The following is a 19811-nucleotide window of genomic DNA, read 5'->3' as shown; positions in this document are numbered from 1 at the left end:
ACACATGGACACGGGACACCCATCCATCCAAGAGGTGTTTAATGTGTCTTCAGTTCAAGGTACAAAACACAGGGCAGGTGCTAATCCCAGGAAAGTCACCTGCCACCCAGTCAGCCTCCTTGCCGCTGTAGCCAGGAGTCTCAGCCCCTAGAGCAGTGGACCAATGGCCTTGGGATACCTGGCTCCTTTCCTGTTCGGGGAATGTCAAGGCAGTAATGCGGGAGCCAAGGCCACTGCCTCCCTTCCTCAGAAAACCCAGACCCAAGGATCTGAAAGGTCCAGACTCGGATGCAGAGCATCAGATCCCGAGTGACCTGCTAAGAAGCAGCCCTGACCTGAAACCTGGCCCAGCCTTGTGGCCTTGATCCTGGAAAAGGAGGGACTATCACCCCAATAATTGGCAACAAAGGGAAGGAGATAAAGCAAGAAGAGACAGATTCCCACTGCCCTAGAAAAGTTAGCTACAACAGGCAGCAAAGCCCAAGGTTGAGGCCTGCTCCACCTCCCATCCCAATTCCCCTGAGGACCAGCCCCTTGAGGAACCTCATTGCCAGGGCACTGTCCTTAAGCTGGTGCTGAGGGGGTGGAGGGCAGGAATGGCCAGCATCAACTGAAGAATGATTGATGCCCCAGCTTTGGGGGCGGGAAACAGCTGCCTAGAGTGACCCTAGGAAGACCCACTGGGGAATGGGCATCAGCTACCCAAGTGTCTGGGCCTAGCTCCTAGAAGCTCTGGACTGGGTCTTGAGCCAGGGTTAGGGCCTTACTAAAAGGGAAGGTGGTAGGAGTTAGGAGCAGGGGTGATGGTGAAAAGGGTCAAGGACCAGCCCAGGAGACCCTTCTGACCCACCCTAAGGGAGCCCAGTTGCTACTTAAGCCCAGGCCTCTCTGACCCCATATCAGGCTGAGTGGGCTCCTCTGCCTTTTGTACATGGGACACTTCTCACAGGGGCTCTGGCCTCCTGCTCCTCCCTGAGTCCCTGGGCTACAGCCGGCCACCTCTGTTGAACTGGATGCACCAGTGGGAGCTGGCGGTGCCTGGGCTAAGATGGGTGTGGCCCTTGTGTTCCATGAGGGGCTGTAGCTCCTGCTGCCGGGGGATGTCGGCGCTGCTCTCACTGCGAGACCGGCCAGCCTTGGCTAGGCTCGGGGGAAAGGCGAAGCTGGGGCGCAGATCAGAAGGCAGGTCATGTGGGGCCTGGGGCTCTTCAGTGGCCAGTGGGCGGGGAGGCACTCGGGTCATAGCCGGGGCCTGGGTACCAGGCGGGGATGCCAGGCTTTCCAGGGATGAGATGCTCTGGTTCCAGCCTGTCTGCATGTCCACGGGCACAATCTTGGTGGTTTCCGAGGACACATAGACTGCCAGATCCCCCTGCCCACTTTTCCAGGGTAGCTCCTTCTCTGCACAGGTTGGAGAGGGAGGGATGATGCGTGGGCTTGGACACACCTCAAGGCTCCCTGGGGAACAGACAGTACACATGTGCTCATTACCAACACAATGGAACCTTTAAATGTAAGCACATTTTCATAAATAAATTCATTCCACAGTTGCCATATTACATCCATTTGTGTGATTATTTGATGAATGCCTTGATAAAAGGAAGCTCCACAGCTTGGTGGTTTTGCTCTCCATTGTATCTATCCCCAGCACATAGCACAGGACTGGGCACATAGTAGGTGCTCAACAAATACCTATTGAAAAGTGAAAATAACTAAAGCAAGAGAAAGCAGGAGCCAGGCAGGAAGAAAGCCCCGTCTACAATCAGCTCTCACCCAACGTGTAGCTCCAGCCTCAGAAACCACATCCTGCCAAGCCCCATCCCAGACTGAGATGGCAGCGAGGGTGAGGAAGACGTCAAGGCTCCAGCCAAAGGCTTTGCTGCTGGGAGCCCTGCCCGATCACCCACCGCAGCCCTTTGGTGGGACAGAGCCCAGGAGTGTGAGCTCATGCAAACCTAATAGCAGGCTAAAGCCACAAAGGGGATGCCAGAGCACAGGGCACGTGAGCTGAGAGCCCCAGAATGCCGGTAGCCAACATGGAAGGCTCAGCCCCTGCATGACAGGAAATCTGAGGTTCTAAAAGAGGAAACCTGGGAAAGAAAGCCCTCTGGCCACCTACCACCCCTGGCCCTCCAAAGTCAAGCGCAATGCCTTGCATATAGTCGGTGTTCAATACATATCTGCTCATTGATAAAGTCCTGAGCAGTCCTATAAACGTGATTGAGTACATTATGAAATGTACTGATGCTGGGATTGAAAGTAAAGCTGCTTCTCTTGACAGATCTGGAATGTTACATTTTAACAACAGAATTAAAACAACATAAAACGTCAGCGTTCACCTTTGGAGGAGGCTAGGGAACTAACTCATGGTCTGAAAACTGACGAATAAAAGGAAAACAATCAAGCACTTATCCATTATTTCCTGTGTGAGCTGTATCTCAAAGTAACTAAGTAATTGATGAGAAGAAGTTTTCTCCCCTGGAATTCTTACTACTAAATGCATGTGCAGTATCAGCGTTGTGTACCCCTAATGAAATGCTGGATCTGGCAGCGATCATCAGTGGCTGTTAAGACCATTTGGTGAAAAGCTGGCAGGGAACTCGATAATGGATGGATCAAGCTAACGTCCGGACCCAGTGATCACTATTAACCTCACAAAAAGAGAGACAACCAGGTGGTATGTGCTTCTCGATATATGCAATAGGACGTACACCATCACCGCCTAGAAGGTATTTTTACCAAAAAATTAAAACTGAAATCTGGTCTAGATGTAATTACCAGTTTAAAGGAAATAAAAGATTAGCTAAGAAAATGAGACAGTTTAGATACACAAAGAGAAGTCTGGGGAGAACATACAGGAAAGAAAGGGTCACAGAGTGGCCAGGAACCACTCATTTAATAGAATAATTCTGTTTTTTTAGATTTTTTACCTAATAAAAATAAATAAAGGAAATATAAGGGACAATGAAACAGTAAATGAAACTTGGGGAATGCAATCAGCAAAATCTAGACGAGGAAAGACTGTGGGACAAATAGCCAGGTTATTTCCATAAATACATTGCCAGGGGAGGAAAGCAGGTGGCGGGGGGGAGCGGGAGACCTAGAAGAACTTGACGCAATTAACATGGTGGAACAGATGCTTTGTGGTGGGGGCCGCCCTATACATTGTAGGATGTTTAGCAGCACCCCTGGCCTCTACCCACTCAATGCAAGTGTACCCGTCCAGGTGTGGCAACCCCAAAGGTCTCAGACATTGCCAAATGTCCCCTAGGGGACAAAATGACTCCATCACCACCCCCTTGAGAACCACACCTAAAGGTTAAAAGAAATGTTATCAACCAAATGCAATATGTGGGCCTTGTCTGGATTTTTTGAACAAATCTACTATAAAAAATATATAATCAGGGAAATGTGAACGTTGACTGGGTATTTGATAACCAAGATTTTAAATATGATAGTGATATTGTGGTTATATTTTTAAAGAAGAATCCTTATCTTTTAGATACATGCTGAAGTATTTATTGATGAAGTGATTATTATTTTGGAGATTTGCTTCAAAAGAACCCAGTGAAGAGAGGGGCATAGTGAGGATATAGATGAAATAAGACTGGTTTGGAGTAGGTAAGTATTGAAGCTGGAGAATAGATAGATGGGAGTTCATTTGACTCTTCTGTCTATTGTATATTTTGAAAAGTTCCATAATAAAAAGTGTTTAAAAAGACACCTGAGTGCTTAAACCAACTAGCAGTGATATTTAGCTTTATGAGTTAGGTCTCCACATATAGAAACATGTATATATTGTTTTTTATCCACAATAATTCCATTTTGATAAATTCAGGCTCCTTCTCCTAGGACAGGCTTCCACCCTCATCCTGGGTGGAACCCAGGCTTCCACCAGGGGTTCTACCTGAGGGCAGATATGCTGCGTATGGGTCACACCAGAACCTGGTGTTAGCCTTGTCACCTCATGTTTCTCGCCAAACTATGAAGGAAGAAAGCATGGAGGTGAAAAGGCTTTGGAGTCAGATGAGTCAGGTTCAAATTCTGGTTCTGCTGTGGGATTCTGGACAAGTCCCAAGTCCCTTTGGTTCTCTGAGCTCGGTTTTTCCATGTTGGTTGTGAGGGTTGAATCAGATCATGTATGTCCAATGTGTGATATAAAGGAGATGCTCAGTAAATGCTGGTTGGTGAGTAAATGAGTGAATAGGAAAAGGGAGTTGTCTGGAGTAGATGCCATGAGCAAAAAGGGAGGAAGCCAACTGAATAGCTCCAGCTTGCTCCAGAGGGGAGGGGAGACAGGGAAGAAGCCATTACCTGAGATCTTGCCCTCTTGGAGAATCTCACTGGTGGCCCGAGCCACAAAGATGATTCCCTCATCGTCATCCTTCTCTGTTTCCGAACTGTCACTCTCGTCCTCCTCCTCAGACTCCACAGTTAAGGTCACAGCAGCTGGACAGGGACACAAGATGAATCGGGGTGGCCAGCCCAGCGCTGCCTCTTGCTACTGCCCAACCCCAAACCAGCTCCCTGTCCACCCAGGCAGAGCCCTTGTTGGTAGAGCCACCTGCTTTCTCCTCTGGCTGCTTCAATACTGGCCTAGGAAGTTGGGGGCTTGAGAAGAAGGGAAGTGGGGCTACAGATCCCATGGAGGCAACCAGGGCAAGCAGAGTCCTCAGAGGAAGCCATGAAGGAAGTCACACTTTCTAGTTCCCCCACTCTCTTCCCTCAGCTTCAGATTCCATTATCAACTGAAAACATGGCCATTTGGAGAGCTACAAGGCCCACCTGCTGTTGCAAAACTCCTGGTTTTGCAAATGGGACACTAAGCCCCAGGGGCTACCCATCTTTCAAGGCTCTGACCAAGCTTCCTCCTTCTCCATGACACCTTTTCCAAGTCCTCAGGGCCTGTAACCTGTAGTTAGCTATCAGACACCTCCTGTCACAAATAGTCTAATAACTGCTTTGAACACATCCAGCTTTGAAATCACATGTGCCCCTCTAATCCCTGAGGGAAAGAGCCCCAGCTCATGGCCATGACTACAGCAGAGGAGGTCTTCTAGGATTCTGGCTGATGGGCCCCTGCCCTTCCCCTGTCCTCCCATCCTCACCTCACCCCCATTATCTGCTTGCCTGTGTCCTGGAAGCCCAAGTCTCGAGGAGGTTTCCCATTTGTAGTTGCAGTGTTAGCCACACCATTCTTCTGGGGACCAAGAAAAAAAACCTTAAGCCTCTGGCTCCAAACCCTAACCCTGTTGTCTGGTAGGGTCAACAGGACTAGACTTCCTGACCCAGCTGGGGGAGGAATCTGTGTCCATCCCCATGGCCCTTCATCCCTTGGCCCCCCAGGCAAGTATTGTGCCGTGTGAGTAATCCAGGCCCCCACCAGGGCTCTCGATGCATCAGCCTGGCGGAACTCGGGGGTTGTGGAGTTGCCCCTGAAGGAGACTGCCTTTCTCCTGCTCATTTCACCTCTGGTAGGAGGTCCTGCTGCCTCCCAGCAGGTGACCACATGGCCAAGAGACTGATCTCCCTCTGAAGGCCTCATCTTCCCCTTCTGGGGCTCCAGCAAGATGCAAAAGAGAACCAAACGGCCGCAGCCACCGAGTCCCTGAGGTCCCCCTGAGCTGGATTCCAACACTTGGGGGTTCAAAATTGCGTGCCATCAGCCTCCAGCCCCAAACAGAAGTCCCCAAGAAAGCACGTGCCTTCTTGCGGCCAGCCTTGCGGGGTCGCAGCTTGCTCTTGGTGAAGCAGACGTTGTGCTTGGTGGATTTAAAGGACTCCAGGCGCCGCTTCATGTTCTGCTGGAAGATCTCCTTTTCCTGCCGCTCCTGTGCGTCCTCCAAGATGAAGTGGCGGCTACAGCTGGCTTTGTACTGGCAATGACAGCCCCGCCCTGCCATGAGGCTGGGTGCCTCGGCCTCCCACAGGAACCCCAGGCTATCGCCCCATGTTCACCATAGGCCCTGCTGGCTGAGTGTTTCAAGGACTAGCCATGGATTAAAAAACAAAACAAACAAACAAAAAAATACAATAGGAATCCAGCCAGACATTCTGTATTTATTCTCAGTTCACTGGGGGAACTGAGAACTTTCCTTTACCCCAGAACCTACTCCCCCAAATCTGGTTTTCCCTACCCCCTACAGCCCTTTCCCAATTCTCTCTGATTTGAAGTCACAGGAGGCAGGAAGCCACTATGAGACCACATGGGATTTTTTCCTTGCAACTCATCACGAACCTGGTACACTTGCCTGGCCCACACGCCCCCTTCTAGCTACACAGGATTCTCTCTCCAGGAGGAACTCTCCACCTAGCCATTCCTACAACCGCCATGACACCTCGGGCTGCACTTGGAACGTCCATAACTATCTCTCCTGACTCGCTGGAGCCTGTCCGTCCAACAACTATCTGTGCCTAATTCAGGAGCAACCCCATCCTCTGCTCCTTCCAACGCTTTGCCATAAAGACCGAGCCCACTACACACTCAGCTGGACCGCCTCTGTCTCTGCTCTCGGCTCTTGGCAACCTTTTTATTATCTAGTGGTAATCCACCAAGTACTGCCGGCATGTTTCAGGCCATCCTGTCCTGCCTCACACTCTCAGTGTGGGCCCTTTCCTACCTCATGTTTTCTGCTTCCTGCACCAGTTCTAAGAGCTCCCTGCAAAGTCTCCTGTCTGCCCTCCTCTGCATCTCACCCAGAGGTACCTCTCTCTCAGACAGGTGAAGGGAGGGGTCCAGCTCCTTCACAAGGCTCCTCACTCCCCAACCACAGCCTCCACTTGGCTCAGCCCACTCCTTCCTGCCTCCATCAGTTCCTCGCTCCTTCTACTTCTCCCTCTCCTGTTGCTTCTCCCTCACCACTGGCCCCTCCCCTCTGCTTTGAAGTGGTTCCGACCTTACCTCCCTGAAGAAAGCCTTTCCATTGACGCCATGGCCTCCCTTTTGCCGTCAAATTTTCATACTTTGATTCTGACCCTTTCCCTTATAGCCATTACTTCCTTCAATAGCAGAAATACGCCTACAGGGTCCACACCACCACGGTGCTGCCTTCTCCCCAGTCACTAGTGCCGTGACCTCTGGTTATGCACTGGCCTGACCTCTGCAGCATTCAGCCCTCCTTCTGCCCCAGGCCTCTGAGATACATCTACTACTGCTCTTCCAAGGGTTCCTTCTGTCTCCGTCTTTTCTGGCTCCCCCTCCTTTCCTTCCATGTGTATTCCTCAGTGTCGTCCTTGGCCTTCCTCTATCCCCAGCACACCTGTCATTCTCTCAGCTTCAGCTAGCCCAGTGGTAAACATCTGTGGTTCCCAAACACTAGCCATCAGACCAGCTGCATTTGAATCACCTGGGGGACGTTTTAAGAGCACAGAGTCTGTGTCCCACCCTAGACTACAGAATCAAAATCTCCAGGTGAAGCCAGAAATACGTATTCTGGCAAGCTCCACAGGGGACTCTGCTGTAGCCAGGTAAGAAAACCTCTGATAAAGATCGTTTCCAAATCTTTATCTCCAGCCCTTATCTCACTCTTAAACTATAATCTTATTTTTCCAAGTGCATGCAAGATACTTCTGTCTCTCTCTGTGATAGTTCTGTGAAGAACATGAGGGATTATGGATTGTGTTATGGTATAACTAATGCATAACTGGCTGAGTAACCATACCCCAAAAATGGTTGATCCATTTCAGTGTGGAGGAAAGTCCTTAGTAGCATGCCACAGGGCTCTGTCCTCAGCTCTATCCTGTTCAACACTTTTATGTTGATTTGGATGAATACAGAGTTAACAGGCTTAGCAAGTTTTCATGTGATGTGAATCTGAGCAGATGTTTGGTGGCAGATATGGTATCCAAACGATGGAATGATGGGCTAAATCAAATAAGATGACATTTAACAGGGATAAGCACAATCTCACTCGTTTTTTTTAATTGACAAGAACTGATTGGACTGAACCCACTGACCAATCTAACACACACACATCCATAGACAACCAACCATTATGCACATCCTGATGTGATACAGTAAGAAATACACAGCATACCTATGAATGTTCCTGAATCTGACCAGGCCTCTAGACTTAACTATCAGGAAACACAGGGGCGGGAGGGACACGTTAATCACCACCACTGAAATATAATCAGCAAAATCTATAAAATGGGAAAGTCTCTGAGACAAAGTATCCAGTTTCTTCAATAAATAAATAACAAGGGGGAAAAAGGAGGGAGAAGGAACTATTATAGATTTTCTTTTAAATAAAAAGACATATTTACCAAACGCAAAGTGTGGGCTTTACTTGGATTCTGACTTAAATCATCTGGAAAAGGATATTTATGGACACTGGATATTTGATGTGAAAAGATATTATCTGTTATAAGTGATAACAGTACTGTTTATTTTTTTAAGAGTTCTTCCTACCTAGAAATACATACTGAAATCTTTAGAGATGATGATATGGTGTCTGGAGTCTGCTTCAAGGTAATAAAGCGTGGATGGGGTGTGTTGGGGGTCCAGAATGTAGCAAGATCAACTATGCATTGATAATTACTAGAGCTGGGTGATGGAAAAGTGAGTTATTTTATTCTCTCTAGTTTTGTGAATGAGTGAAATTTTCTATTATAAAAAACTAAACAAAACAAAAACAGGTTGGACGAGATAGGGTTTAACAGCCATTAACTGAGGAAGACGCTGGGGAGTTGCCTGATGGTAAGGATAATATGGGGCCTCAGGGTGGTGAGCCAAACCTGAAGGGATTCTGGGCTACAGGAAGCAAATGGCAAGTCCTCGAACTAGAAAAGTAAGACATGCTTTATGCCCTTCCCTTGCCAACCACAGCTAGTTCAGCACCTTCCATTCTGGGCCTTGTTTCTTAAGACCAGAGAAGATACACCAGGGAGAGGAAATGCTAGCCTGAGGGCAGAAGGCCTGTGGGGAAGGCAACTGTCTTGAAAGCTTTGAAAACTGATTCTGCAGAGCTGCAGAGAGTTAAATCTGCGCTACTGGGAGCAAGTTAAAGGAAGCCAATTCTGTCTCAACGGTAGAAGGAGCCTTAACTTAAAACCTCAGGAGTGGTTAACAGTTGGCTTCCCATTTCAGGAAGGTTCAAGGTAATGGGTTGCTGCCCCCTTGTGGGGTTGCAAGTTTCCCTCCTGGATGGGATGGGCCTTTCCAAACCCAAAGCTTCACAGCCCGCATTGAACTAACTCATGTTACCTAAACCATGTCTGCCTTCCCTATGCCAAGCTGGTCCTGCAGGCTTCCTCAGCATTCCTACTTCTGTCTGTGACACCATCAAGCCCTCTGTGCTCTATCTCTCCCCCCACCCCAGGGGCAATCACTCAGTCCTGAGAGGATGTGCTCCTCTCCCTTCCCACTACCCAGCTCTGATCCAGTGTTTCCCTCTGGCTTCCCACCTGGACCCCCCAGCCTCTCATCTGCACTCTGCTACCAGAGAAGAAATCTTTCAACAGTGCGTGTAGCAGGCCAACCCTTACTCAAAAAGAAAAAGCTAAAAGTTATTACCGACAAGTTGAAGCCCCACACTCTTCAGCCGGGCATCTGAAGCTCCCCACCAGCATGTGTGAGCAGGGCCTCCCCAGACCACCCGCGCCCCTTCAGACCTCGTGCCCTGCACGCTCTCACCCTGCGGCGCGGCTTGTAGAGGCCTCCACAGAGCAGATGGTGCATCACTGCATCCTCGCGGTCCCGGCCACTGCGGACCGTGTCGATCACCTGCAGATCCAGACACGCGCCACTGCCACTCTCCCTCCTGCAGGAAGCAGGGAACACATGTGCTGGGGGGGGGGGGCAGGAGGCACAGGCCAGGGGAAGGGCAGAAGCAAAAGTGCTCACAGATCTTCCCCGGAAGGGACTCAGAGAGGCCCCACTAGAGAGGAGCTTGGGGAAGGGCAAGCAGGCTCAAGGACTTACAGCAGGTTGGTGACAGAGGTCTCTGCCACAGAATGGCGGCCGGGCATGGAGGGCAGAGTGAGCCCTGTGGAGGATAGCACGTGGCCTCCCTGCAGGGGCCAAGACAGAGGTCAGGTGGCAAGCAGATGGAGAGTGGCCCAGACAGCCACAGGGTAATAAAAAGAATAACAATAGTTAACAATTATTCTGCTCGTTCGATGTTTCAGGTACTGTACTAGGCACGTTACCTATTGAATCCACAAAACTATGACACAGGCCCTCTTATTTCCACTTTCTTACAGTTGAGGAAACTGCGGCTCAGAGAAGATAAGTGACTTACCCAAGGTCACAAGCCTGTAAGTGATAAGAACTAAACCACATCTGTTGACTCCAGAGTCCAGCTGTTTCCCACCTTTCTCTACTGCCTGCCAGACTTTGAATATCAGCCTCAGGCCAGATTGGTTCCTGCAACTGCCACTTCACAAGACCACTGAGTTTGCTAGGAATTCTCAACTCCCTGCTCAGGGCCTGTCTGCTGTCACTCGTTCCTGCACCACCCTGCTGGCCACCTGCCCACATACCACTGGCTGCCAGCCCACCTGATCCACGAAGCTGATGGCATCCCGGATGTTGAGTCTGTAGTACACATCCCAGATCTGGTCCCGGATGCGGTAGGCTGACCGCCGCATCAGCAGCTGACTCAGGTACTTCTTGTCAAACTGCTCCCACCTACAGAGGATGCCAGGCCCGGCCCTGAGTGCTATCCCCAAGGCTGGCTGGCTGGCCCTTCCTCAGATGAGCCAGGGGCACCACCAGCCCTGGCCTGGCTGTCTTGGTATGGACCTCAGTCAGGGAGAATCTTGATGCTGGTCCCTGCCCTTCCGGAATTTACAGTGTTATGGGAAAGCCTGACATTAAGTGAAGCTATTACAAATTGTAAAATTGCAACCATGACAAGAACGACCATGGATAATTATACAGTATGATCGGGCTTTGTCCTAGTTGGGGAGGCCAGGGAATGCCTCCCTAAGGACGAGATGTCTATGCTGAGATCTGAAGGATGAACAGAGGTTAAGTAGGTGAGAGGGAGGTGAGGGAGTGTTCTAGTAGAGAAAACAACATGTGCAAAGGTCCCAGTGGCCAGGGTGGGAGAAGCGTAGTGAGTCCTGAGGTTCTAAACCAGGGTCCACGTAATTAGCAGGCAGACAGTCAAAGACAGAGCAGAGCACAGTGAGGCTGGAGTCTTGACCGCTGCCAGACCATGCGGGGCTGGGCAGGCCAGCCTTGTCTTATCCTCAGAGCACTGGGATGCCACTGAAGGGCCCAGGCAGAGGTCACCCAGCCTGAGCTGGCTGCGTCCCTTCTCAGGAGTATAGCACCCCCCGCCCCCCGCTGCCCTGGCTGGGGCTGCAGCTGCTGAAGGAGCCTCGGGGCAGCTCCCTCACCTGTCCCTCCAGTAGTGATAGCCATGGTGGCCCACAACGTCTTCCACTGCAGCCAGAATGTGGTCAAAAGTCTAGAAGGGGGGTGGGTAGGGGGACTGGATCAGGACTGTGCTCAAAACAGGCGAAGGGACAGAGGGACAGGTGGTTGAATGGGGTTCTGGTACCCACGTGCTCATGCAGCTCCTGGTTCAGGGTGGGTTTGTGATGCTCCCTCCTCTTCACCTTCAGCCACTTGACCAGTGGCTTGATGGTCAGGCCCTACAGACAGGCAGCAGATGAGCCCTGCCCTATCTCGTTCCCTGATGCCTGTCTCTCCCCATAATTAGGCCTCAGCTTCTGAATCCCCACCTCACTGCACTCAGGGTCTAGGAAGTCAAGTCCCTCTATCCCCTACAGGAAGAGGAGCCCATCCCAAAGGCTCCAAGGCACCCCCAGGCCTGCCAGCCCCTCTCCCCACCCAGCCTTGCAGGCTCTCCCACCTGCACAATGACTGTGAAGAAAATAACCACAATAGTGGTGGCCACGAAGTAGTCCTTGGCAGGGACCTTGGTCCTGTCCAGTAGGATGACGAGCGCGAAGGCCACAGCCCCCCGCAGGCCCCCATAGGACATCACCACCTGGTCAATCTTGTCCAGAGGGACCAGCCGGAAGCGATTCAGCACCCACGTCTGCAGGACGACGCCTGCAGCAGGAGGGAGGCCAATGGGAGAGGGTTGGGAGCGGAGGGCACCGGGAGTGACGTTACCACGTATCTGGGCTAAGGTCTGACACGGGCGGGAGGGGTGGGCAACAAGGGGAGGCTTAGGAACTGGCAAGGCTGTGGACTCAGATTGGGGGACGGCTGGGGCAGAGGCAGGAAGAAGAGTGGGAAGGCAGAGAGTGCCAGCAATACCAAGGGCTCGGAAGAACAGGATGAAGAAGAGGGTGCCCAGCACCAGCCCCGAGTCCCAGGCCCACTTAGAAGAGTCCACGGCCGAGATGCCAAGCAGCATGAAGATGACCGTCTCTGCGCAGCTGGCTAGAGTCTTCATTGTATATTTGACAGCCGTGCGTGACTTATGGGAGATGTTGGCCTCTACATACTTCTTACAGCCCAGGCCACACACAGTCACCCTGGGAGACGAATGGAGAGACAAGGCCAGTGAGAGGGGCTGCAGGAGGCACAGCTCCTGGGGCGTGAGCATGCTACAGGAGAGGGTGTTGCCCATCCTAGGATGCCAGTCTCAGAGCAGAAGCCCAGGAGGCATGGAGGCAGTCCCAGGATAGCTAGTGGTAGTCCTGGGATAAGGGTCCAAATCTCCAGGCTTCCCTCTCAGTACCTCTGAGCACTTCCCCTGTGGAGGGGAAGGTGGGAAAAACATGTTCTGAAGAGCGTACTCTCTGAGGCACCATTTGAAGTGCTGTGGCCCCAGAGCCAGTGGCACCAGGCCTTGAAGCCAATTCCAGGTCAGCCCACACCCCACAGAGCACTTCAGGCAGAGGAACATTGGGTTCTGGGAACAGGAGAGGTCTGAAGACGGATCCTGGAACATTACCTGAGGTTTACTGTCTCCCCAGGGGAGTCTGAGGCTCCCAGTACCACAAGGACTCAGGGAAACCTATGGACTCCTCGGGGTCCTGCTTCTGTCCATATGAGGGTCAACCATCTCTAGTACCCCCTCCCAGCTGCCTGCCTGCAAGGCCCCCAGGACTCACGCAAGAATGGCAGAGAGCGAGGCCATTTCAGCAGTGAGGTAGGCTGCGTAGGCGAGCAGGAAGACCAGCAGCGGCTCGATGATGCGGACCCGCTTGGTGAAGCGTGTGGTCAGGGCCAGGAGGAAGGCAAAGACTAAGCCCACGGCTGCCCCGCCCAGACTGACCACAAACAGGGAGGCTGGGGAAGGAGTGGGTTGTCAGCGTGACCCCTGGTCCGGACCCTACCCGGGCTGACAAGACTGCTGGCTGGCAGGGAGTGGAGGATGATGCCCACTGCATTCCCCGGGGGTCAGGATCCCTAAGCCAGGATCCTGGGAAAGCCCCTCCTTCTCAGGTTCTCAGGGCCCCATTTCTCCAGAGAGAAAGGAAGGGAATGAGGCAACCTGAACCACCTCCTGCTGCAGTGGGGACAGGACTTAGCAACCCAGGGGAGGCAGCCCCCCAGTGCCAGCTGAGAGGGGCAGATACTGACCGGCTCCCTTCAGGTAGTCAGTGGCCTGCACATTGGCAGAGCCCATCTCCACAAAGGAGTTGCAGACCTTGTACAGCACCTGAGTGAGGAGAGGAGAGTCAGGAGCAGGAAGGCAGCAAAGGACTGCTGGGAGACGAACGCAGAGACCGTATTTCTTCCCCAGGGTGCCCAGAGGGAGGGTCTCAGCCTGCTCAGACACCCATCGGTCAGAGCATGGCAGCCTAGGGTGGGGAATGGCAGCCAGCCGAGCACTCTTACCACCGTGACTGCATCATTGAGCAGGGACTCGCCGAAGACGATGATAAAGAGAGTCTCGTTGACGTGCACCTCCTCAAAGACAGCCAGCACGGCCACGGGGTCCACGGCCGAGATGAGGCTCCCGAATAGCAAGAAGTCCAGCAAGCCAGCCTGAACTCTAGGGGCTGTTGAGGGACAGATGGGGGACAGTAATTGGGGAGGCATTGAGCCTCCTACGACTGTCCTGGTGACAAGCCCAAACTCTACCCCACTGTTAAAACAAGAACACCCCGAAAGGACTTGGGATGGGGAAGACAGCGTGGGCCTGCTGGTCGGACCTGAGCCTAAGACCTGGCTTTGCCAATTACCAGCGCTGTGATGTTGGTGCTGTCATTGTCACATGACTTCTTCTAGCCATGCCTCCTCATCTGCCCACCTCACAGACTGCTGCAAAACCCAACCCAGGAGATGGCTACGAAAGCTCTGTGTAACCTGAAAAGCTAAAGTGACAATGGAAACTGCAGCAGCAGTAGTAAGAACCACTAGCAGACGGAAACTGGCTGCTGACTGGCTTTATCAGGGAGAAGAAAAGAACATGCTTTCTCCCACACCTTGATGCAAAGCCTAAGGGATGTGACACTCACAATTCAGCAGGAGGGGGAGAGGGTACCACAGGTGGGACTTGAACACGTCACATAACTTCTGAGCCTGAGTTTCCTCATGTATATGCTGGGAATAATAAGAGTGTCTCCCTCACAAAGTTCTTCATTTAGCTAGTGCCTAATACATAGAAAGTACCCTACTATAAGGGTTACCATTTTTATTATGGTTTCGTGTCCTCCCCTCCCTTCCTGCTCAAGGAATTCACAAACCCATTAGGAAAAGCAGGCTGGAGTCCCCAAGCGAAAATTGCAAACCTCCTGGTGCACCCTGGAAGAAGTCTGAATTACCAACATTCAGGGCTGAATGGATTTTGGAGGCAGGAAACGAGGAAGAAGGGAGCAGGTCAGGGCAGCCTGAAGGCAAAGAGCCTCAGTAAAATGGACCTCTCCCGCTGATATCAAATGAGTTTAAGGGCCTCTATTTCCTTATCCATTAAATGGGACAATTACTACTCCAACAGGCTTGCTGTGAAGAGTCAATGGAATAAATAAAGCGAGAATACCTAGTGTAGTATCTTACATTTTGTGAATATACAACATCTATTTGTTAAAAATAACAATATGAGCCAGGATAGTAGGCCCTCACAGGAATGGTGAGCTATGCCTCAGAGGAGCCAGGCTGGCAAGTGGTAACAGAGGGCAGGAGGCAGCAGGGCAGTAACACAGGCTTCCCAGCCTTGGCAGCCCACACAGAGCTGACAGCCAGGCCCCCTGCTCAGCTGTCAAGCTATGGAGGCCTAGACTCTACTGGCAAAGACTAAACGAAGGCTGAAGGCCCATCTAGAGCATTTCCTTGCACTCCAGGTGGGAGGGACCCAAGATGGAGCTCTCAGGGTGTGGCTCTCACCAACATAGGATCTCTAGAGCTGGAAAAGGGAGTTGGGTGATGAGTCTGGCAAAGCCTCCCTCTGCCAGCTCAGGTCTTAGGATCACTCACCCACAAGTCCAGCCTGCTGCAGGCCCCAGAGGGCAACGCCTGTTGTGAAGGCATTCCAGAGTGTACCCACCACGGCATAGGTGAGGATGGCACCCAAGTTGTCAAAGAACAGCCGGCTAGGCATGAAATAGCCTGAGTCCAGCACGATAGGAGGAAGCAGGAAGAGGAAGAAGGTGCCTGGCTCCAGCTGGTACTCAGCTTTCTTGGCCACAGCCAAGACGATGCCTCCAAGCACCAGTCCCAGCAAAATGAGCAGGCAGCTCTCAGGGACCAGAGACGTCACCTTCCGAGACAAGTGAAACACTACAATACAAGAAGAGGGCCGAAGGTATCAGCTCATGGGTCTCACACACACACACACACACACACACACACACACACACACACACACACACGCCTATAATCTCCCAATCTCAGAACATTATTCAAAGTCAGGACCCCTGACCCTGGGACCAAGGAAGGAGAAAAGAAATGCAGGACTCCTAGAATCTCCAACCTCCCAAGGCTACAAACCCGCCACTGCAGCCAAAGTTTTCTGTTTCTTGCTCCTCCTATCATGGTAACCTAGCCCATTGCTTGCTTTTTCTAGTTCCAGAAATGCGCCTCACTCTCTACTCTCATCCTCAGGGGACCTCACCTTTCTCTGATTTCCCTTATCCATAGCCATTATTTAAATCTCAGCAAATGCTACTCAGTATACTTAGAGACGTATGTATGACATAATTGTAATTAGACGTATGTATGACGTAATTGTAAAAGTCAGACCTCTGGCGTCAGGCTGCCTGGGTTCAAAGCCTAGCTCCTATATTTGTATTTACTAGTTCTGTGACCTTGGATATAACTTCACCTCACTGACTTTCAGTTTTCTCAAGAGCAAAATGGGAATAAAAACAGTAATGTTCTAACAGGACTGTTGTAAGGTTTAAATAAGACAATCTACTCAAAAGCACTTAGCTCAGTATTTTATAGTAAGAGCTCAAAAAATGTTATGTTATTATATTATTGTATCCTGTCTCCCTACCTAGACCATAATTATATACCTCTTAGGAGCACTATGCTAGTCCAATGTGCTTTTCATTATATAGGTTCACCAAGGACTCAGTAGTTTTAAAAAAGCATTGGGTTTAGCAGTCAAAAGATTTCCAGTTCTTCTCCATCACTTTCTACTTGTGTGATCTCAGGTGAGTTATTTCATTTACCTGAACTTCAATTTCTTCCCCTGTAATATAGGGAAAATACCCATCACACAGCGTGAGGATAAAATGATATAGTGCGAACGTGCCCAGTAGGATGTCAGACACATAGCAGGTTCTCAACAAACATTAATTAAATATGACTCTGGGGGGAAATAATAACAGATCCATCCCTAGGAAAAGAGAAGGAAGTATGAAATGTGTTTCTAGCACTAGTGCAATTACCTTTGCCCCCTAAAATAAGCTATTTTGGCTTTCCCTTGGGCCCTGGGGCCATGAGTGAACGCCTCTCCCATACAATCCCTGGGGTAGAGGGTAGGTGGGGAGGCTTCTGTGTTAGCCTGTGTGAGACCCAATGCCAAGACAGTGCCCTTTGGAAGCTGTGCCCAAAGGGCCTAGGACAGTGTATGGCATATAATGGGATCTACACAAAGATTTGTTGAATAAAATGGAAAAAAATCTTCCAGCAATGAAGCTGAGAGAAGTTATCCCAAACATTCTATCTATCTTTCTTCTTCTAAGGATTTGGATGGTGTTGTTTTTTTTTTTTTTGGGGGGGGGGTGCTGATGAGAAGGGGGCTCTCTTCTCCTACCTGCAGAGGAGGTGTCATCCAAGCTAGGAAAAGCACTATGATTTATGAGGGAAACTCCAACAGTTGCTATAAACCGTAAATAAGACAGGAACTCTACTGCAACTCAGACTTTTCAGCAAACCCAATTCTTGGCTCACAAATCTGAGGCTCCTCCCATCTTGCTCTCATGGCTGCCAGGCCTAAGGTAAGTTCAGTCACAGATCTCCCCACACACGTCCCTACCTTTCATCCCCATCTCCTCTCCTTCAGGGACTCTATTCCATCCTCATCGCCAGAGCATGCATCAGCTCCAGCAATTCAAAACCCACCACCAAAGCCTGTTCTCTGACAGAATTAGGCTCCCTGAAGGCATTTCAAGCCCCATTTTCCATTATTAATGGGCTGCCACAGCAGAATGGAGAGCGTTCTCCAGTTCCTGCCCAGACCCTCACCCCCAGTAGTGTCCCTGGGGGAGGAGAGGCCAAATTCTAGGTTGGGTGATTCCTCCATGAAGACTGTATTGGTGATAGTGGAGCACAGGCTGTGCCAGCATAGATGGGGAGTGAACAGCAACGGCTCAGCTATAATTAGTCACCCCCACAGCAGAGCCTGCACAACAGGGAGAGGGAGGAGGGTCTCTGGTGGGAGGAGGGACCACTGGCTGCTCAGAAGTAGGGAGGACAGGGCTGAGGCAAGGAAAAGCAGCTCTATTCAAGGAAAGGATTCGGAAGCACAACCTTCAGTGTTCTGCAGACTGAAGGAGGTCAGATGTATGGAAGCATCTAGTGCAGGCACCACATAGTAAGGCCCCAATAAATGGAAGTTTCTTATACCCTGAAATGTGAAGACTGTAAACCTGATCTGGGGGGTTTTGGGGGGGGGACCCATAGCTAGGCATGGGACATCTTTAGGGGAAAAGAGGAAGAGTGGCAGTTTAGTATCCCAAGAGAGTGGACACTTGGACCTGGTCTCCAAAGAAGACTATTGCTCAGGACCAGGATGCCTGGGTTTGCCAGAGAACACAGTCCCCTCAATGTCCCCACACGTCCTCACCGCTGACAGAGGTTTCTGGGAGGCTGGGGATAGATAGGTGGAGGAGAGGCCAGCCATAGGGTTTACTGCAAGAGGAAGAGGGGAGCAGAGAGGGCACAGGAGTCTAGGGATAAGGCTGGAGAGAGCTGGGGCAGCCCTTCGAGAAGGCAGGTCCTCAGAGCTCCCATGCGAGGAGAAGGGGAGGAGGGAGAGCCACAAGAGGCGGCGCAAGAACTGTGTGAGGAGCCCGGATTGTGGAATCGCAACCTTAGTCCCGGCACTTGCAAGAAGCCAGCTCGGAACTGGGGAGGACCGAGGGGTTGGGGGCAGGTCCGCTGCCGGCAGCCAGCGCTCGCACACATGCACTCACCGATTTTGGCCAGGCTGGCCACCAGGATCCACAGGGCTACCAGGTAGGGGGCCTCCACCTCGTGCCACTGCCAGCGTAAGAGCGCCAACCCTGGGGGAGGCTCGCCCAGAGACCCCAGCTCCTGAGTGGGTCCTCTGGTCGCTGCCGCCCCCGCCAGGGGCAGCCAGAGCAGCGGCAGTACGACGCGCAGCATTCTGCCTCTGCCTAGCCGCCCTCCCGGCCCCGCACGGCCGCCGGCCCCGTGTCGCTGCCGCCGCCTACCGGCTGCCCCCGCGTCACAGGCACGTGGGGCGCGCTCCCCACAATCCCGGCTCCGAGACCCTGTCTCGGGCGTCCGTACTCTGACCCCCTGCTCCTCCCGTCTAAACCAGTCTCAGCTCTGAAAATTCCCCAGTGCAGCCCTCCCCCAAGTCCCGCAGCCGATTCCTTCCAGGCAGCTCCCCCAAACCTGTCTAAAACCTCCCTCAAGCTGTATTCATAGCTGGGAGCAGCCACAGCCCTCCAGAAGCATCCGTGCGTCCAACCAGCCGGAGACGACACTCGCCGCAGGTCGGACAGGGATCTGCGGGTGGGCGGGATCTAGAGCGAGGGTCTCCTCCAAAGCGAGTGCCCTCTCGCAGCGAGCTGCCGCCCCCTGGCACGCAGGCCGAAGACCACGGCGCTGCCGCACGCAGACGGTAGGGGGCAGCGCACAACCGCCTTTCACCGGGCCCCGCAGCGCCTGGGACCCCCTTCCGTCCCCAGACCTGACCGGAGTTGCGCACGCGCACTGGGCGCTCCCAAAAAGCCGTAATGGGCCGCGCTGTCCCCCCATGTCCCCAGAAACTCCAAGGCCCAGGCTGGGCCCTGCTCATTCCAGATTGAGAGGAGACCGTTTCTTTTAAGCTCCCAAACCGAGGGGCACCTGGCCTCCTTTTCCCTCAAACTGCGGGGAACTCTTCTCACCTTTTCCACGAACGTGAAGAGACTGCATCTACCTCCTCCCTCACACTGAGTCGTCCCATCCTTTCCCCAGCACTGAGGGGCACCGGTCCCTTTTCTTCCCCCAACTAAAGGGAAATAAATGACCCCATCTCTTACTTCAAACTGAGTAGAATTTATTTTCACTTCTTGCTCTCAGAGAGATCCATCTCCTTGCTTTCCCCAAATGAGGGAATGCCATCCACTTCATCCCTCAAACTAAAGGGATCAGGACCATCTGGTCCCTAAACTGAGGGATACCTGGCCGGCCACTATCTGTAGAAATTTCCGCCCCACCTGCCCCAACAATCCCTCGGAGAGATCAGCCTCATCGC

General features: G+C 51.9%; 1 protein-coding gene across 3 annotated transcripts; it reads right to left on the bottom strand.

Annotated features, from left to right (window-relative positions):
- Positions 1-23: 23 nt before the first annotated feature.
- SLC9A5 (solute carrier family 9 member A5) lies at positions 24-19500 on the bottom strand. Of its 3 annotated transcripts, none has more exons than XM_081032868.1 (16): positions 19462-19500; positions 15350-15652; positions 13772-13935; positions 13514-13592; positions 13042-13219; positions 12239-12459; positions 11826-12028; positions 11515-11604; positions 11347-11417; positions 10501-10630; positions 9923-10011; positions 9635-9761; positions 5706-5876; positions 5131-5200; positions 4315-4449; positions 24-1458 (listed from the first exon to the last, which is right to left on the bottom strand). In XM_081032868.1, exons 1-16 carry the CDS (start codon positions 19487-19489, stop codon positions 986-988), a joined length of 2532 nt encoding a protein of 843 aa, XP_080888994.1. In that variant the 5' UTR covers positions 19490-19500; the 3' UTR covers positions 24-985. The 3 variants fall into 3 exon arrangements, with proteins under 3 accessions (XP_080888994.1, XP_080888993.1, XP_080888992.1); XM_081032867.1 differs by lacking the exon at positions 19462-19500 and adding an exon at positions 18517-19291 and having other exon boundaries at positions 5131-5197; XM_081032866.1 differs by lacking the exon at positions 19462-19500 and adding an exon at positions 18517-19290.
- Between the last annotated feature and the right edge of the window lie 311 nt (positions 19501-19811).

Source organism: Rhinolophus hipposideros, assembly GCF_964194185.1.
Source record: "Rhinolophus hipposideros genome assembly, chromosome: 21".
Taxonomy (NCBI): domain Eukaryota; kingdom Metazoa; phylum Chordata; class Mammalia; order Chiroptera; family Rhinolophidae; genus Rhinolophus; species Rhinolophus hipposideros.
Note: the sequence above shows the minus strand (reverse complement) of the source record. Positions and strands in the feature narration are given on the sequence as shown.